Consider the following 18,078-nt stretch of genomic DNA (forward strand, 5'->3'; position numbering starts at 1 on the left):
GCAATTTCCCTCCATGTTCCTGTGCTAATACACCACTTAATGTATTTTCGTACGCATCAACTTGGACGTGAAACGGTTTGGTAACGTTGGGTAAGCCCAGGGCTCGCGCAGAGCACAGACGTTGTTTGAGGTTTGTAAATGCTTTTTACATGTACCTCAGTCCATTCAAGAACATCTGATGGTTTGGTTTTACCTTTCAAAAGAACGTACAATGGTGCGGCGATGTCTGCAAAGTCTGGAATAAAATCTCGCAGATAATTAGCAGTCCCTAACACCTTTTGAAGCGCATTTAAAGTGTGCGGACGAGGCAGTTCAGCAATGCATTTCCTTCTGTCGTCTGTCAATGCCCGATGACTTTGAGTGAGATTGTACCCTAGGTAGTGCACTTCTTTTTGAGCTATTTGAGCTTTTTCCTTGTTTAGTTTAAAGCCTGCATCGCCTAGCGTTTGCAGGACTTTGTCCACCACTTTTAAGTGAATTTCAAGTGAACCTTCAGTAGCAATGAGTATATCATCAACATAGTGCACTACCTGGCCGCTCCCTAGTAAGGGATTGAGCACATCTGCGACCGCTCTATGAAAAATGGAAGGGCTGTTATGCCATCCCTGTGGCATTCGAAGCCAGGTATATTGTATTTGATTTACTGTAAAGGCAAATTTCCATTGATCCTCTTTCTTGACCTTAATAGATCAAAATCCATTTTTAATGTCAAGTACAGTAAACCATGTAGCGCTTGTTGAAATTTGTGTCAAAATAGTGGAAGGATTAGCCACTATAGCGGTAGCTTTGGGTATCACTCGATTAAGTCGTTGATAATCAATGCATAATCGCCATTTTCCATTAGGTTTGGGCACTGGCAGACACGGAGAATTCGTGGTTGAACTGCATCGCCGAACAATTTTTCTCATCTCAAGTTGTTTCACTATTTCATGAACGGCCGCTTCTGCTTCTGGTTTTATGCGATATTGTTTTTGCGGTGGGGGTGGTTCACCCTCAATGCTAACTTCAAAATCAATTAAACCACAATCATGTTCATGATTTGCCCACACCTCTTTGTGTTTTTTTCAATCAACAGCTGAATTGGATCTGTAGTGGAAACGGACATTATACTGGCATTGCTGACATTAACACAATTTTTAATTGCTTTGTTTGTTTGCAATTCAATTTGTTTTTTCAAAGCAATGAATTACAAATCCATGCTTTTTCATAATGTCCATACCCATCACAGTCCCTTCGCTGTTGCTTGGCAAATACCAAAATGGTTCTTGCAAAACTGTCACGCCTAAATCAATTAGAACAGGGTGTGTTTTTACTGCTGTCATTAACGTGTCACCTATGCCTCTGATTTGTATGGTTTCTTGGGTTAAAGGAAAGTTAAGGTTTGTGCAGGAGCATGCAGCACCGGTATCAGTAAGGATATTAGCTAACTGGCCTCCTAAATTAGCTCTTATTTTAATCCGGTTTCCGCTTTTGATAATGCTTCCTACCGTAGCGGAGGCCACGCACCCCTATTTTTCATCCCGATATTTTGCCAGCATGTTTTGCAACTCTGTGCATAAGTCCGCATATGGGCTATTTCCGCTCGGGGGTTGCATTTCATTTTGCTTGGAAGCATTAGTGGAGGGTTTGTTTTGCTCGAGTAATTGTTTGAGTTTTTCTACTGTCTCCCTATCATTGTTGGCTGTTCTTCCTGGGTTATTCAGTGCTTTTAATTTTAAGCAATTACGCGCAGTGTGATTATTTCTTCTACAGAAATAACACCGGATTTGCGGTTTTGTCTCAGGTTGCACGGCACCTTTTCCTTCGGTTAACCATTGGGTTGTGGCTACTTGTCTGGTTTTGTTTTGCTTTAGCCTATTTTCAATTTTTGACGCCCAGGCTACCAGTGCTAGATATTTATTTTCAGGAGGCTCGGCTCCATGGATTAATGCCTGCTGGATGTGTGGGCCTGCATTATTTTTAAGGAGTTGTAACAAAACTTCCTGATCTCTTTCTGCATTTTCCATTCCTGAATGTTCTTTATATGCTACCCACAGCCGCTCTGCAAATACTTCAAACGGTTCTCTGTTGATTTGTTTTATGTCTAATATTCTATTCCACGCTGCTTGTGTTGGACCTCTTAACTCCAACAATGCTGTTTTTAATCTCTCATACACCCCCAGTTCTTCTTCATCCTCTCCTTTAACTATAATTTCTCCAGTTCTTAAATTGTCAGGCATTTTAGTTTTTAGCTCAGCTGGGATAGTTAACAGAGCTACCTGCCACACATCACGAAGCTCTAGGTTGTACACCGAGGCTTGCAGCATTAAATTATCCCAATAGGGCTGAAACGGGCCTTTTCTTGGCATCGTACCGACTACTTCCTTGTGCCTAGCACATTCTTCACATGTTAAAGGGCGACTGATTGTTGTTATCTCATCGTCCGCATTTTTCATTGTTTTGAGCACTGCAACCTTCGCTGATTTACTAGAAACTGTGCCTGTTTTAGTTCTCGTTCTTATGGGACTACGGCCTTTTCGTTCGTGAGCTCTAATGTTTATCTCTGCTTCTGGGGAAGGCTCTCGCACTCTCTGTGCTGGCTCCTGCATCATTATTCGACCGTGCGAATTTTCTATTAATGCAACGTCCTCGTCATCACTATCATCTTGTATATTTCCATTAACAGAGTTTATTACTGCCTGTTTTATCGCAGCGAGTGGAAATCCCGCGCCATCGCAACAATACTCGAGGGCTTTTGTGTATTCTTTGTCCAGTTTAAGTTTCGTTTCAAGTTTTTTAACCTGTGTTTCTAACGCGTCCCCCTGTCTTACCCAGGTTTGTTTATCATACATAGACTCATCGACTTGAGCACGAAGCTTTCTCATTTCCTCCGACCGGGCTTTTTCTAGTTCACGGATATTTGCTAATACTTTACCGGTTTCCGATATAGTTGCGAGATCGTTTCGACGAAGCAAATAAACAATCGCCACGGGAATTTTCCGGAAAGTGCGTTTCGACTCTAATTTACGACCTTTTGCAATGTACAACGCTAGAGTTTGGTCATTAGTCCATGTCATATCCACTCCTTCTGAGTGTAAACGCAAGAGAAGAGGTTTGATTCGCACCGCAAGGGAATTCATTATCTCCTTATCTACACTGCCACTATCATCACCCTGAAAAGCCATGTTGTTGTTGTTCTAAAACTTATGCCCCACCGGATTTCTACGGTCTCCGGTCTATCACTGGGAAAACCGTCCCGTTTTACAAATGTGTCTATATGGTGCACTTATGCTCTCCCTCAACACTTCTAAAAGGCAAAGAAAATCAACTTACCAACACAGCTGAAGACAAAGAAGTGGAAGATCAAACCTCATACTCCGTGATGAATGAATGGAATACTTCGCTTTGGATGGAATGTCGCGCTGGTGTGACGTACTCTCTCGCGCTGGAGACTCGCGACAAGACTTGACAAGCTTTAAAATGAATAAATGTTAACAACTTATTTTGCCAGGTAGGCTACACTTAAATCAATCATTTGGTTATTCAAATATCAAAACATTTACTAAAAGATCAGCATAAAGCAATCAATTACAAATATATCAAAACATTTACTAAAGATCAGCATAGAAAAATAAACATTACATATAAAAAAAATCATACCTGGCAATTCAAGACACACAGCAGTGCGGGAAGATCTGACTACAGAATGCTTCCTTGAATCCCTTGCCAATGTACTTTAAATACTGACCAGAACAAAGACATCGTAAAAAACTACAGTTTGACCTGTACCAAATGATCCTAAAGAACATCTGGTCAAAATAGCCAGAGGTATCCTGGCAAAACCCCACCTCTCAAAGAAATGCATCTTCTATCTAAACCCTTGAACCATCTTTAGATATATAGAAATGAGACCTTTTTACTCATCGCACCACGACCTTTAAAATAATATTACACATGAATATGTATGTAAAACACAATCTTAGAACCACATAATATGTATACATTACATTATACATTTCAGCAGAAACTCAGTGATGTGAGCCTAAAGGCTAACAGTTCAAAAACCTTTGTGATGAATAGATTAAGACATCAAAGAGTTGTATATATGAAGACCTCTTTCATCTACGGGTCAAATTTGGGTTAACAACACCCCCTGAGGTTTAATTGTTTTACAGTGTCTTTTTATAAATAAACCTAGTTTATCTGGTTAACAACACCACCTGAGGTTTAATTGTTTTACAGTGTCTCTTCCTGAATAAACTTAAAGTTGATGAATTATAATCCAGTATTACAGTCTCCCATCGAAGTACTGACCAGGCTCAACCCTACTTAGCTTTAGTAGGCAAGCTGTCTTGGGCTACACAGTGATATGGCTGCTGTATAAGTCATTTTATGACGAAAAAGTCCGATTTTGATTAGAGGAGGTCCAAAAAAGAGTAACCAACGCATTTCCGATCCTGTGGGCTTAACTTATCGAATAAGCTAAACGCTAATAATCATAGCAGTGCATGTAATAACGTTTCATGTAAAGAAAACTGGATTGTTGTCACACATATTTGTTTTTTCTAGTAAACAGTAATGGTTTTATGTATAAATATATTGATACCAACCTTGTTGATTCATATAAAACATTCCGTGTAATAACCACAGCCTCTCCACACCTGAAGTAAATTCAAACAGAACCACACACTGAGTTAATTTGACCCAGGATTTGAGTTGATGCGTCCTGGGAGGGATGCATTTATTCAACTGTCAGTGAAACTGATTGGGTTGCACCACACTACCCAAGACTACGAAAACAACCCAAATGACCCAAAGGACTCAACCCAGCATTTGGGTAGAAACAAAATAACCCAGCATTTTTTGAGTGTATTTTATTGATTATGCTTATTTATATTGAATGTATTTGAAAGTATTACTGCATTTGTGAAGATGACTCTCAGTACCCAGGTAAAGTTATTAATATTATTGATATCTGTAAATAACAAACATGTCTCCACTGACCAATCAGAATCAAGCATCCCAGAGAATATACATGTGGATAGTGTAATTGGGAAAAGAATATGACCTGAGATTTTGGGGAGAGTTTAACATCTTTATGATGGGATGATATTAGTTATTGGTTATTTAATTTGTGTGTGTGTCTCTGTGTGTAGTTGGGTGGACGGTTCACCTGTTGTATACACTGCATGGTCAAAAAATGAACCAAGTTTCTCCAACAATGATGAGAACTGTGTGATCGTTTTGAAAAGCACAGGTAAGGACTTCTCATTACAGCTGTATATGATATAGCAAATAGACGAAGAACAACATCCACTAATCCTGAGGCAGCTTAGACTTGCCCCAGAGACATCACATCTAGATTATAATCTGTTGATTTAGATTAAATAAAGTGTTGGAGCTGACCTTGTAGGAAGTTTTCTCATTTGCATTAATGAATTCATTTTTACCATTAGGTTTAATATTTCAGAAGCTTGTTTTTGTACAGCAAGATTATATGACACATATATAGTATACTGTATGTTTTGTCTAATGTCTTTGTTTTAAAAGTAAACATGATCTGATGGATAACATGTGTATGTTTCTGTAGGATTCTGGAATGATGTTAATTGTGGTCATTCGTTAGCCTCGATCTGTAAAAGAAGTGCAAATTTTGTCAACACCACCATGTCTCCAACCACTGTATCAGCGGGCGGCTGCGCTCCTGAATGGACTCTGTTCAGAGGAAAAGTAAGAACCATTACTGTGCAAAAACATCTGCTTTGAACCAGTGTTTGAATTTGTGGACCACCCATACGCATTAAGAGATGCGGTTAGTCCCTAAAAAAAGAACCTATAGGGATCCCTTGGTTTTCCATTAACCGCACTAACTCGGGGGCAGGATGACATCAACTCTTTTAACGCTGCCAACAATATCTATAAAGCCTACTGTCTACAAACATTAATAATATTAACATTACTATACATTGTTTAAAAGGTCTACGGGTTTAGCATCAGTGTACAGTCTCTGTTTTGAGATACAGATGCGAAAATATTGTAAACATATTTTAGATGAAATCAAAAGTCAACAAAAATGTAATGCATTAAAAGTTTTTTCTGCTAATTTTCTGACAAAGAAACTTTGTTAATCACAACTCCGCACTTTATTTCTGATTGTTTGTGTTTCCAAATAGTGTTACAAGCTTTTCAATAATAAAATGTCATGGCGACAATCACGAGATCACTGCATTTCAAATGGCGGCAATCTGGTGTCCGTTCGGAGTCACACAGAGCAATGTGAGTATGACACATTCTAAAAACAAACGGTGCTAAATGGCACTTAAAGTGGTTCTTGGCTTGCAATCATAGAGGAACCATTTTTAGTGCTATATAGCACCTATGAATAACCAAATGGGGGTCATATAGCACCACTATCGCACCACAATATGGTTCTACACTGGTGCTACACAGGTACTTCATCTGTGCTATATCCCAGCTAACAGAAAAAAGTTCTAAGAACGTTCCCTGAAAGTTCCCAAGGTTCCCAAAAACGTTCTGCCAATGGAAAAAGTGTCCAGTTTTCTTGACGTTCTAAGAACGTTTTTGTGTTGTCTCAACGTTAGAGGAATGTTACATTTTACCATTTTTAAACGTTATGACAATGTCATGTTTTAATGTTCACACAATGTTTAAAACAACAACTGTTTATTATGCTGACTTGTTTGACTATTATGTAAATTATAGAGAAACATTGCATTTTATTATTTTATAAAACATTATTTCTGAATATTTAGTAAATATATTGCTGTAGAAAACACAATTCACTTATTAGGCTTAGATGTTGATGTTTTGTTTAATTTTAAGTCACCATTATTGTGATTAGTGTTTGTTTTAGTTGGACTCTTGACTTTTTGCTTGCTTGTTTTTTCCCTGGTTGTGTTAACTTTGTGTTAATACACCACATTTGTTATGAACATGTAAAGTTAATGGTGTAATTCTGTGATAGTTGGTAAAGATCATCACCTAATTAATTTACTAATCAAAAGTGTATTTTCTGTCAATGATGTAAATTAGATCCAGCACTTTCACAGCAGTTTGTCATTAAGGAGTTTTAGATACCAGCCCATCCTCATCCCATGGCGTCAATATTTGACGCCACTTGACCATGCGTCAATATGTTACGCGGAGGGTATACCCTTCGCGTCATTTTTTGACGAACTGGGGACTTCAATACTATTGAGTCCGTTGCATTCTCTTTCCTATTTTCGTACCATTTTCTTACCATTTTCGCGTCGATTTAGGGTTAGATTTACATAATGACATCCCTACCCAAACCTATCCCTAATCCCAATGTCAGGCGACAACTGTTTAATTTCGCGTACCTAATAGTATTGAAGTCCCCAGTTCGTCAAAAAATGACGCGAAGGGTATACCCTCCGCGTAACATATTGACGCATGGTCAAGTGGCGTCAAATATTGACGCCATGGGATGAGGATGTGTTGTAGATACTTAACACAAAAAATATCTGCTGTATAATTGGGACACACAAACCTCAAGAATCAGAGTATGAATCTCAACCAAAGTTCTTAGAACTTTTTTCTGTTAGCTGGGTTCAGAGTCGTATAATAACAGAGTTACGAAACGCTTTGATCTCGCCGCCGCGCGGTCACGTGATTCATGTAACGTTCTACAGTTCCAAACCAAGCAGGGCTGTCAATCTGTTTGCATAGGTTTTCAGCTATTTTAGGTAAATATTAGCTTGTAATGGGAATTGATCATTATACTTACTATGTTTATAACGTTTTTTTTTACTAGGGAGTGATGGAAATACAGTAAATCAGTTAATAAAGATAAACAGTTAATTGTGACCCAAAGATAACTGTGGTTATCTATACCAACTACAGCAACACAGTTTATCTTTTATTTTTGTAGCAAAATATGGCTATATAAATGGCTATCAATCTGCTAAAAACATAATTCCTACACTTTTACTATATTAAAATCACAAAAAAGATCGCCAACACGGTTATTTGTAACAGTGAAGCATAACAGAAACACACTGAATTCATATTTAATTGCATTTATAGTACACATTAAATGTTAATATAATTATACATGATTTTCGAGGATACATCACTCATATTACTTACCAAACACAATGAAACACATAGCAGCATTGTGAAGCAGTGTGACTTTCTTATAAGGCATATAGCTTGTCGCTGTTGCCCCCTAGTGTTACTCGTAATATATAAAAAAGATAAGTATAAAGTAGATGGCCACCAGTAATAAAATATTAAACCATTAAATCTATATTATTCACACATTATACACAACTCATTAAAATATAAAAATGTTACTAGTTATTATTAACGATAATCATTACCTACAGCAGAGTTCATAAAATAACACTGTTGACTATATTAATGAAATGTCCGAAAATGTAAAGAGAAACGGTAATTTCATCGATTTACCAGCAGGTGCCATTGAAATGAATGGACTTCAGTGCTGCGTTTGGAACTATGCGTCACTACCGGTCACTACATGAAACGCTGTTACTTCCGCATTCCATTCTTACAACGGACGTCTATGTGAGTGTCGTAACTCTATTATTATACGACTCTGGCTGGGCTGTCACTAAAATGGGTGCTCTATGATTATGATCCAAGAACCACGTTTGTTTTCAGAGTGTAATGCTGTTCAATCTGTTCAACCTGATTTATTTTTAAAGAAATGAAAACTAGTTAACATGTTTGCAATTAAAAGTATTACATTGACTTTAATTAAATTTGTGAACTAGTGCTTGACCAGCACAGACTACTTTAATTGGAGTGTGAGTGGTTTGTAAATAAAATACAAAAAGTTATTAATGTTAAATTAATTTAAAAATCCCCTTTTTTGCGTTCTCAGTTTTTCTCACAACTTTAATGCTTAGTGCTGTTGATGACGTGTGGATCGGTTTAAATGAGATTGTCTCAGAGAAAAACTTTATGTGGACCGACAATCGAGCTGTCAGATACACAAACTGGCTTAAAGGTGAACCTTCAGAGTTAGATGGAATGGAGGTAAGTGTGAATGAGTTTATGGCAAATAATAATAATGTAGTACAATCATCAAAGCTACTTTTTGTTTGTTGTGTATTTGTTTTGGCAGTCAGTTTTCTGTCTGTTTTTTACATTAAAAACTTTGTGTTTGATCACAGCAGTAAATTTGCTCCGTTTCACACTGTGTGCGTTTTGGCACCGTAATGCAGGGTTAACCCCAACAGCAGGCTGAGCAGGATTTTATAAACCTGGGTTAATTTAAGGGATAACCCCGCTTCTAAATTACAAGTGTGAAACAATCCTCAACCTAGGGTTAAAAGCAGGGTTTAGAACGAAGATAACCCAGGGTTAAGCGCATTGTGAAAAGCCCTAGAGTTAATATTTCCAGTTCTGGTTTGAATTTAAACATTAAAATCAATTATCACATTTAAGTAGTTGTGTTCTTCTTTTTAGATAATCTAGTGTGACAACTTACCAGCCAATGGGGCAAATTGTTAGAAGTGACCATTTTTAAGTCAGGACCTCAGAAAAAAAGATGATTGTTGTTAAACCGGCTTTTTTGTCCTCGTTTAAACTCAGTGCATCCTTATAATAACTTCATCAGAAGAGACTTCATTGAGATTTTGTTTTTGTCATTTTATAATAAACACTTTTGGTTCTGATTATTTCTAATGATAAATCTAACATGTGTTCAGTTTTTATAAGAGGACTATTAACTTTGATTTTAACTGGATCTATGAATCTTTAAATGTTGAATACTACAAATGAGTTTCTACAATTCTGATCTTTTCTGTTTCAGGATTACGAAGAGATTATAGTAAGTGTGCATTAGTTTATTGTAAATTCTAATAATGTGGAACAATCATCAAAGCTTCTCTTTTGTTTGTTGTGTATTTGTCACTAAAAGCTTTGTGTTTGATCACAGCAGTTAATATAAGCATCTCATTATATTTTCTTCTCACTGGCAGCGTGTTTCAGTTTAAACTTTTGTTACAAGGTTCTGATCTTAGATGTAAATGTTTTACCATTTCATGAACTCAATGCATCGTAAAGCTATGGTAGCCGCCAAAGGACAAACAAGTCAACATCTGAGACAACATAGGGATGAAATGCGCTCTGTATTTAACCATCTGGGGTCTAAAGGCCCGGGTATACTTTTTTCCGCGTCAGTTTCGTGCGCGCACGCGTCCGCGCAGCTTTCCGAGTATAGTCCCCGCGGCTACACGCGGATGGCCACGTTCAACACTATACGCAATACAAATGATTTCTTATTCAAATTTTTAGTCTAACAGGCTGTCAGGGCCTGTTGGCGACATTTACAGTACATTAAAACATTAGGATAGGTGAACAAAAGTAACTGATCCACCATTGCAAACACAGTTTAGAACAAACAACAAGACAACAAAGAACAGGAATCAAACAAACATGCTCCACAGCTTTCTGTTCTTGGAAGAAGTAAAAGTTAAAGAAGAAAAACGAGAGTGTGTGTGCAAATGCTGTCTATTTCCTTTGTATAATTGTTTATAGTGGAGTGTCCTGTCTAAATATTTTCAAGCGCATGCGCTGTTGCACGCGGACTGTACGCAAACTGTCCGCGCGGTCTCAAATTTTGGGCTGCACCGCGGACCCTCCTGATGACGAAAATGACGTCATGCGGACGGCGAGCATACGCGGACGTCCCTAGTATACTTTCGGCTTAAGGGGTTTTTAGGGCCCTGGGGAAGTTTTGACATGCACTGACATTTGTGCTTTTTTTGCTTAAAAACATATTAATGGCAAAAGTCTCATAACACTGTGTTCAGCACAAACTGGGCTACAATATCATATAATCAACATGTATGTACATGTTTGTATTTTTAAGAGAAAAAATGTTTATGCGTGGTTTTTGAAAAAGCAAAATTTTTAAGTTACTGATATAAGTCCACAAAACTCTTTCTAAATATGTTTTCTCAAGAGTTTTCAAAACAGGATCTAGTAGTCTAGAGTTTTTTCTTCAAAATGATGTGAAAATCATTCGGCCTACTCATTCACATAAAGCAAGATATTGATTTACAATTTCTATGACACATGAATGCAGTGAACGTGTGCACACGCGAGTGATCCTGTGTTTAATAAACTTGCTGTGCAGAGATATATGCTTAGACGCAACTAAATAAGGATTGTACTCTTTGTAATCGCGTATTTTATAAGAATACCAAAAAGCGCGTCGAGTTTCCTGACTCGCGTGTTTGTGTATGTGCGTTCCCGTCGCGTCAACTGTTGACGGAAGACAAAGAAAACACTCGCGTCTGGAGATACTGACACACATACGCAAGTAAATAAGGATTTAGATGTCATGTTTGGTGCAATCGGATGGAACAACAAGGAATGGAGAGACTGGATTGTGAATTGCGTATCCATTGACTGCAGGAGGCACGAGTCATGCATATGGATGTTTCTGCTCATTCACTTCAATGGCGCGGAGGTGTGGCGATCCGATCTCATTACAGATAATGAGGAAACTGGAGAAATACGGTACTTCTCCTCCTTCTCATACAGTTTACACCGAATGACAATATCTGTTTTCAATTTCACTTACACCATTTAAAAGCAGATATTCCAAGCATTATGTATACATTTATATTTTGTTTCTACGACAAGTATTCGTTAAGTTACAGTTTATTTTTCTGACGCGTTTCTGAAAGGACTTCACTGAGGGAGAGAGAACAAAACGCACATCATGTTTATTTTCTTAATTTTGCGAAAAGCACAACATTCTGTTTTTATTGGGAGTAGACAGAAAAAAAACTAGACACTTTAACGTTTTAAATGATGTATAAATCATATCTGTATGTCAAAAATCAGCAGAGTAATTTAAGTCTCTTTGCGGAGTGATTGAAAAATAAAGAGTTTGCGGCACCCACGCCGCAGTCGACCCCAGAGTGTTAACCAAGCAAACGGGCATATGATGTTTTCGAAATCTATGTCCCTTACCAGTTCAGATTCAGAATCAATAGTGCAGTTTAGATTTTTGTAGTGAGTATAGTGTGATTTTTCCCTCTCACCCTTACGCTCACTCATCCCAGCGCGACCCCATAAGCACCACACTCAGCTGCATACAGTATGGATCTCATGTGATTGAGAGCATTCTGAAAGTGTACTCATAAACACATACATTGAAAGTGTTATCATCATGTCAGTTTATTATAAGCAGGAAAAGACTTTAACAGCCAATGGGTTTACAGCTGGGGAAACTGGCAGAGGTGGAAGTAACGAATTACAACTACTCACGTTACTGTAATTAAGTAGTGTTTTCGTGTACTTGTACTTTTATGAGTACATTTTTAAGTCTGTAATTTTCCTTGTACTCAAGTACAAATTAAGGTAAGTAATGTACTTCGCTACTTTGAAAATCACATTCGTTACTAAGTACTTGTAGAATTTGAATTAAATTAATATTCAAATCTTTGACAGCATATGGATATCCAATAGAAATAATTGATCATGGGCGGGCCAATAAAAACCCTTGTATTTGGACCGGAAAAAAGCTCGGTCTCTGGAGAGCTATTCAATCGATCCTCGCGCGTCCTTCACTGTGACGTTGTATTTAATGTCAAAGAACTATGGCGTTATGGACGCTGAATTAATTTAAAATTCCAAAGAAATACCGGATGATGAGTGCCCATGGCCGCACCTGAGTTGTTCACAAACAGAGGAAGGAAAGGAGACCGCGTGCAAATGTAATGCCAACTTTGTTTGCCATCTGCAGTGATTTCGGCTTACAATACTTCAGCCTCTAATCTCAAAAAGCACATTATGGTAAGAAGACTTATAACCACATTTATGTGATCGTTTTCGTTTTTATTGTTGGGTAGACCTCACGATAATGTGAATGAAAACATCACTTGAAACATGAGCTTCAGTTACCTAGGTGACGAGCACATAGACCGTAAAAAAGGTTTAGCATTGTAAAATGGCGCTCAAAGTTGAATTTCATTTCATTGTTAACATTGTATTATTCATATTGAATCAGTGTTTTAAGCTTATAATAATAAAAATAGTCTAATAAGGACTCTTTTATCCAATTCGTCTGTTGCCGCGTCCCACTGGCATAGCAGTGTAACTGCACTGACAGCCTGTCTAAATTACACATATGTCAGTGCTAAATGCTGATAACTTTTGAAATATTAGTAGGGTACTTTTTCAAAGCTTTCTTGTCCAATAATATTTCTTAACTCTTTTCCCCGCCATTGACGAGTTATCTTGTCAATTAAGAAAAAAACGTGTTTCTGAAGAATTTATGTTAATGTGCAATACCGCGATTGTCCACTAGATAGCGGACTTACCCAATTTATGGATAAACTGAAGCCAAAACGTTTTTAGTAATTTTATGTTTGATATTCGTTCTGAATCTGATCTCTAACTAAATTTCTTCACAAAAATGCAATTGTTTCAGCTTTTTGCTAAAAAAAATTGTATTTGTAAAGAAAAATACCAATATTTAAGAGTTAAAATAGGATGGAGCGGTTTTTCACTTTTTTTATTGTTTGTTTGAAAGTAGAGGGTCTGTTCTTTCATTTGATATATTTGTATGTTTATATATTTTTAGAAGAAAATTTTTCTGGAAGGCATTTTGTAAAACTTTTGTGAAAATCATAAAAAATGCTGGCGGGCAACTTTTAAAAAAAAATGGCTGGCGGGGAATGAGTTAATGTAAAAAAATCTGTTTTTAAATAAAATAACCCAGCAAGCTTATTTATGTTGCATCATAATTCATTAATAATAATAACATTAGACCATTTTTATAACTTGATAAAAATTATATGAAGAAACAATAATAATAATAATAATAATAATAATAATAGCTGCTGTTAAAATCATTAAACATTCTTTACACAGACAAAATTCCTGTACTATGTGTTTATTCGTATAAAACACAAATTGCCTGTTTTTAATCCATTCATATTTCTGATTTCATTCAATGGATTTAATGTTTATTCAATAAATATCACCGGCTAAAAAGTAATTTGTACTTGAGTAGTTTTTAAGAGGGGTACTTTGTACTTTTACTTAAGTACATTTTTAACACCAGTACTTTTACTTGTAATTGAGTATTATTTTAGCAACTACTTGTACTTGTACTTGAGTACAAATTTTCAGTACTCTTTCCACCTCTGGAAACTGGACTGATTTTTTAGACCGGTTTAGTATCAATCAACATCTAACTCCGGGCCAAAATTTACTCAAAATAATTTAATAAACTGATAACAATCTTCATGGCTAACACATGCATGAAAAAAAACTCTTTCAATAGCTATTATCTGACTATGGCCAACATTAACATACAGTAATTTAATGGTGTAATAGTTTTAAATTACCTCACAGAAGTTTAAGATCATATACATTAAAATCTTGAACGTAGATATTAAAATGAACACAGAAGGGAAGTTTAACACTTTGAAGCACAAGCAAACATACTGAAATACGAACTGAAGGCAGATTGTGGATTTTATGAAAAACCATCAGAACATCAGCTTGGTTTTATTTTAGTGCATGTGGATCCTTACCTCCGGATAAAGTAATAAGCTGGACTGACGATTTAAATGTTGTTCAGTCACATGTGCATTGTTAACTCTCCGGATTTTATGTTCAAGCACTGCTCCACTCGTTCACTTCTCTACATGGACTGTTTGTTTCTAGTGTCGTGTGAGCTACACACTGTGTGCAGGATCAACTTCATTTGGCAAGCCGGTGCCCTGCAGAGTTTAGCTCCAACCTTAAAGGGGACATTCCACAAGACGTTTTTAAGATATTAAATAAATCTTTGATGTCCCCAGAGTACATATGTGAAGTTTTAGCTCAAAATGCCATATAGGTAATTTATTGTGACATGTTAAAATAGGCACTTTATGGGTCTGAGCAAAAATGCACCGTTTTTGTGTGTATCCCTTTAAATCCAAACGAGCTGCTCAGGTGGGCTGAGTCTCAAGCGCTCGTAGACATGACAGAGCATCGAGGAAGATTCTCTCACGAAAGAAGTTAGTGAGCGATGTTCAGCATTATATATTTGAACAAGTTTAAAAAGTCAATCATCTGTTTTATGCATACTTAATACATGTTTATTAGCAGATGGGGAACAGTGTGGAATAAAAATAAAGACTTTTAGCTCTCATGCTGCTGCCAGTGTATTAAACAGGCACAATGATTTTCACAATGATTTTCAGCATGTTTCAAATACAATACACGTCCACAAACACTCAGAAGTTTACTTTTTGACCAAACCACACAAGCACATTTAAATGATTTGTAATAAAACAACACGTTTAATAAACTTTAAAGAAACAGATCAAATGACATGTTTAAGTTTATTGTGTACACATATTGAACACATTTGCATTTCTGTCAGTCTCTCATCTATCTTGTAACTCCTCGTATTCATTTGAAACTTCAGAGAAACATTAAACAACATATTTACTTAATGTGTATGATAGTGAATACGCGTTGTTCACTCACTCTGTCTCGTGCAGTGCATTAATCCTCGTGTTCATTCATATAGGGGCGGTTTCCCGGACCAGGATTAGCTTAATCCAGGACTAGGCCTTAATTTAATTAGGAAATATAACTAGTTTTAACAAACATGTCTTACTAAAAACATTACCTGTTTGCATTTTGAGGTAAAACAAACGGCACTGATGTATTTTAAGATATGTCAGTGCAAGTTGTTTTCAGTTTGGAGAGCTCTTAAAAGTGTTTAAGTCTAGGTCTAGTCTAATCCCTGTCCGGGAAACCGCCCCATAAACTTCAGAGAAACATATTAAAAAACATAACTTACTTGAAAGCGAACCGTCACGTTGCTCTCTCTCTCTCTCTCTCTCTCTCTCTCTCTCTCTCTCTCGTTCGTTCGCTCACTCGCTCTCTCTCACTCACTCGCTCTCTCTCTCTTGCACTAAGGTAAGGTTAATCCTTTAGAATGTTAATTCAATCTTTAGAAATATTATTAAAACTACAAGTTATAAGATTGTAGGCTCCTGTTTGTGTTTGAGGGAATACAAACGCTTCATGCTGTCAGTCATACTTTCTCTCGGTCACTCGCACTCGAGGTAGCGTCATGGTTGGATAGTGCAGTTGAAGGGGCGGTATAATTATAATAAGATCCCTTACCTACGTCATGGGGGGAGCGAAATCCGCTTGACCTATTTATTCACATGCTTACAGAGAGAGCCTTACCAAAACAAAGTTACAGGGTTGCTATTTTTCATGTTTTCTGGTTTGGTAGAAGCACTGGGGACCCGATTTTAGCACTTAAACATGGAAAAAGTCTGATTTTAATGGAATGTCCCCTTTAATCAAACACACCTGCAAGCTAATCAATGTCTTCATGATCACTTGAAAATCACAGGTAGGTGTGTTTGATTAAGGTTGGAGCTAAACTCTGCAGGGCACCGGCTCTCCAGGTTTGGGAGTGAAGAACGTCTCGGTTACGTATGTAACCCTCGTTCCCTGAAGGAAGGGAACGGAGACGTCACGTCGTGCCCGACGAATTGGGAACCGCTCTGCGGCGACCTATCTACTTCGAGAAACTATAAAAATGCCAATAAACTTGGCATGCAGGTATTTGCATAATGCAGGCGCTGCCTCGCCAGGTGCATATATAAGCCGCAGGTGCACAAATACCAAATTAGCTATATTATTGCTGAGAAAGCCGAGCAGCAGTGTCCGGCCTAAAAACTGCAATGGAACAGCAAACTGTGGCGACGGGACGTGACGTCTCCGTTCCCTTCCTTCAGGGAACGAGGGTTACATAAGTAACCGAGACGTTCCCTTTCAGTCTGTCACTACGACGTCATGTCGTGACCGACGAATTGCAAATCCCTACCAAAACGCCACTGCAGCTTAACCCTTCCAGTGCCTGCGAAAGCCCTCCGCCCTCCATGTAGGGGGCGGAACCTGAGGTGAAGTGCAGAAGGCCAGTAACTACCCGTTCCTTAACCCACGATAGTGAACCAGCGAACTGGGGAAGCGACCTAAACTGGTCGGAGTTAGGAACACTGCGGAAGCCATCCCCTAAGAAGGTAGGCTGGATGACATAAGAAATATGAAACCGACGGGTTGCTCATATAGAGGTCTCTGAACAATACATGGTATGCAGAGAGATGCAGAGCAGGCTCTGCTAAGGAAAAACGTGGAGGATTAGAACCCCACGGACTATACACACAAATGAACCCCACGTAGGGGACAAATGTGGGCGCCTAGCCTACACAGGTCTACAGAGAATACATCAGTGATAGGCTGACAGCAGATGCTACGCAACATCAGCTATCATGGCGGTGGAGGAGAGCAAAACGTTCCATAATGGTGCAAATGTGCAGCACCAAAAAAGAGGCTCCAAGTTGACACACCAGCCAACCCTCTGTGTTCTCCATGTTCTTAACTAGTTAGAAGAAAGAACCCGAGTGGATACCAGCTCGACACAAACACTATGGAATCTTGTGAACGTATTAGGTGTCGCCCAGCCTGCAGCTCTACAAATATCCGTTAGCGAGGAACCGCGAGCCAGTGCCCAAGATGATGCCACACTGCGTGTAGAGTGAGCACGTAAATTAAATGGACAAGGCACGTCTTGCTTTTGATATGCAAGGGCTATAGTATCCACAATCCAATGGGACATCCTCTGCTTGGTGACACCTTTCCCTTTCTGCTGGCCACCGTAACAAACAAAGAGCTGGTCTGAGGTCCTAAAGCTTTGCGTCCTGTCTATATACACACGTAGTGCACGAACAGGGCACAACAAAGCCATGGCTGGGTCTGCCTCCTCCAAAGGCAGCGCTTGCAGGTTCACCACCTGATCCCTGAAAGGAGTGATGGGAACTTTGGGCACGAAGCCGGGCCGGGTTCTCAGTGTTACGCTGGATGCAGCTGGCCCGAATTGAAGGCACGAATCATCGACCGAAAATGCATGAATATCCCCTATCCTCTTAACAGAAGCCAAAGCAAGGAGAGTTAAAGTCTTTATAGTAAGAAATTTAACACTCACACTATTCAGAGGCTCAAATGGGGCTTCCTGGAGTGATTTCAGCACCAAGGACAGGTCCCAAGGAG

General features: G+C 38.3%; 1 protein-coding gene across 1 annotated transcript in view; it reads left to right on the forward strand.

Moving 5' to 3' along the window:
- The window catches only part of LOC135743921 (macrophage mannose receptor 1-like), a 92,956-nt gene that overhangs the window by 48,045 nt on the left and 26,833 nt on the right, over positions 1-18,078 (forward strand). The window contains exons 19-23 of the mRNA XM_065261825.1: positions 5,136-5,236; positions 5,570-5,709; positions 6,153-6,255; positions 8,867-9,021; positions 9,800-9,817. Of these exons, the coding sequence (XP_065117897.1) occupies positions 5,136-5,236; positions 5,570-5,709; positions 6,153-6,255; positions 8,867-9,021; positions 9,800-9,817 (517 nt within the window). The remainder of the gene's footprint in view (positions 1-5,135; positions 5,237-5,569; positions 5,710-6,152; positions 6,256-8,866; positions 9,022-9,799; positions 9,818-18,078) is intronic.

Source organism: Paramisgurnus dabryanus, chromosome 2 (assembly GCF_030506205.2).
Source record: "Paramisgurnus dabryanus chromosome 2, PD_genome_1.1, whole genome shotgun sequence".
Taxonomy (NCBI): Eukaryota; Metazoa; Chordata; class Actinopteri; order Cypriniformes; family Cobitidae; genus Paramisgurnus; species Paramisgurnus dabryanus.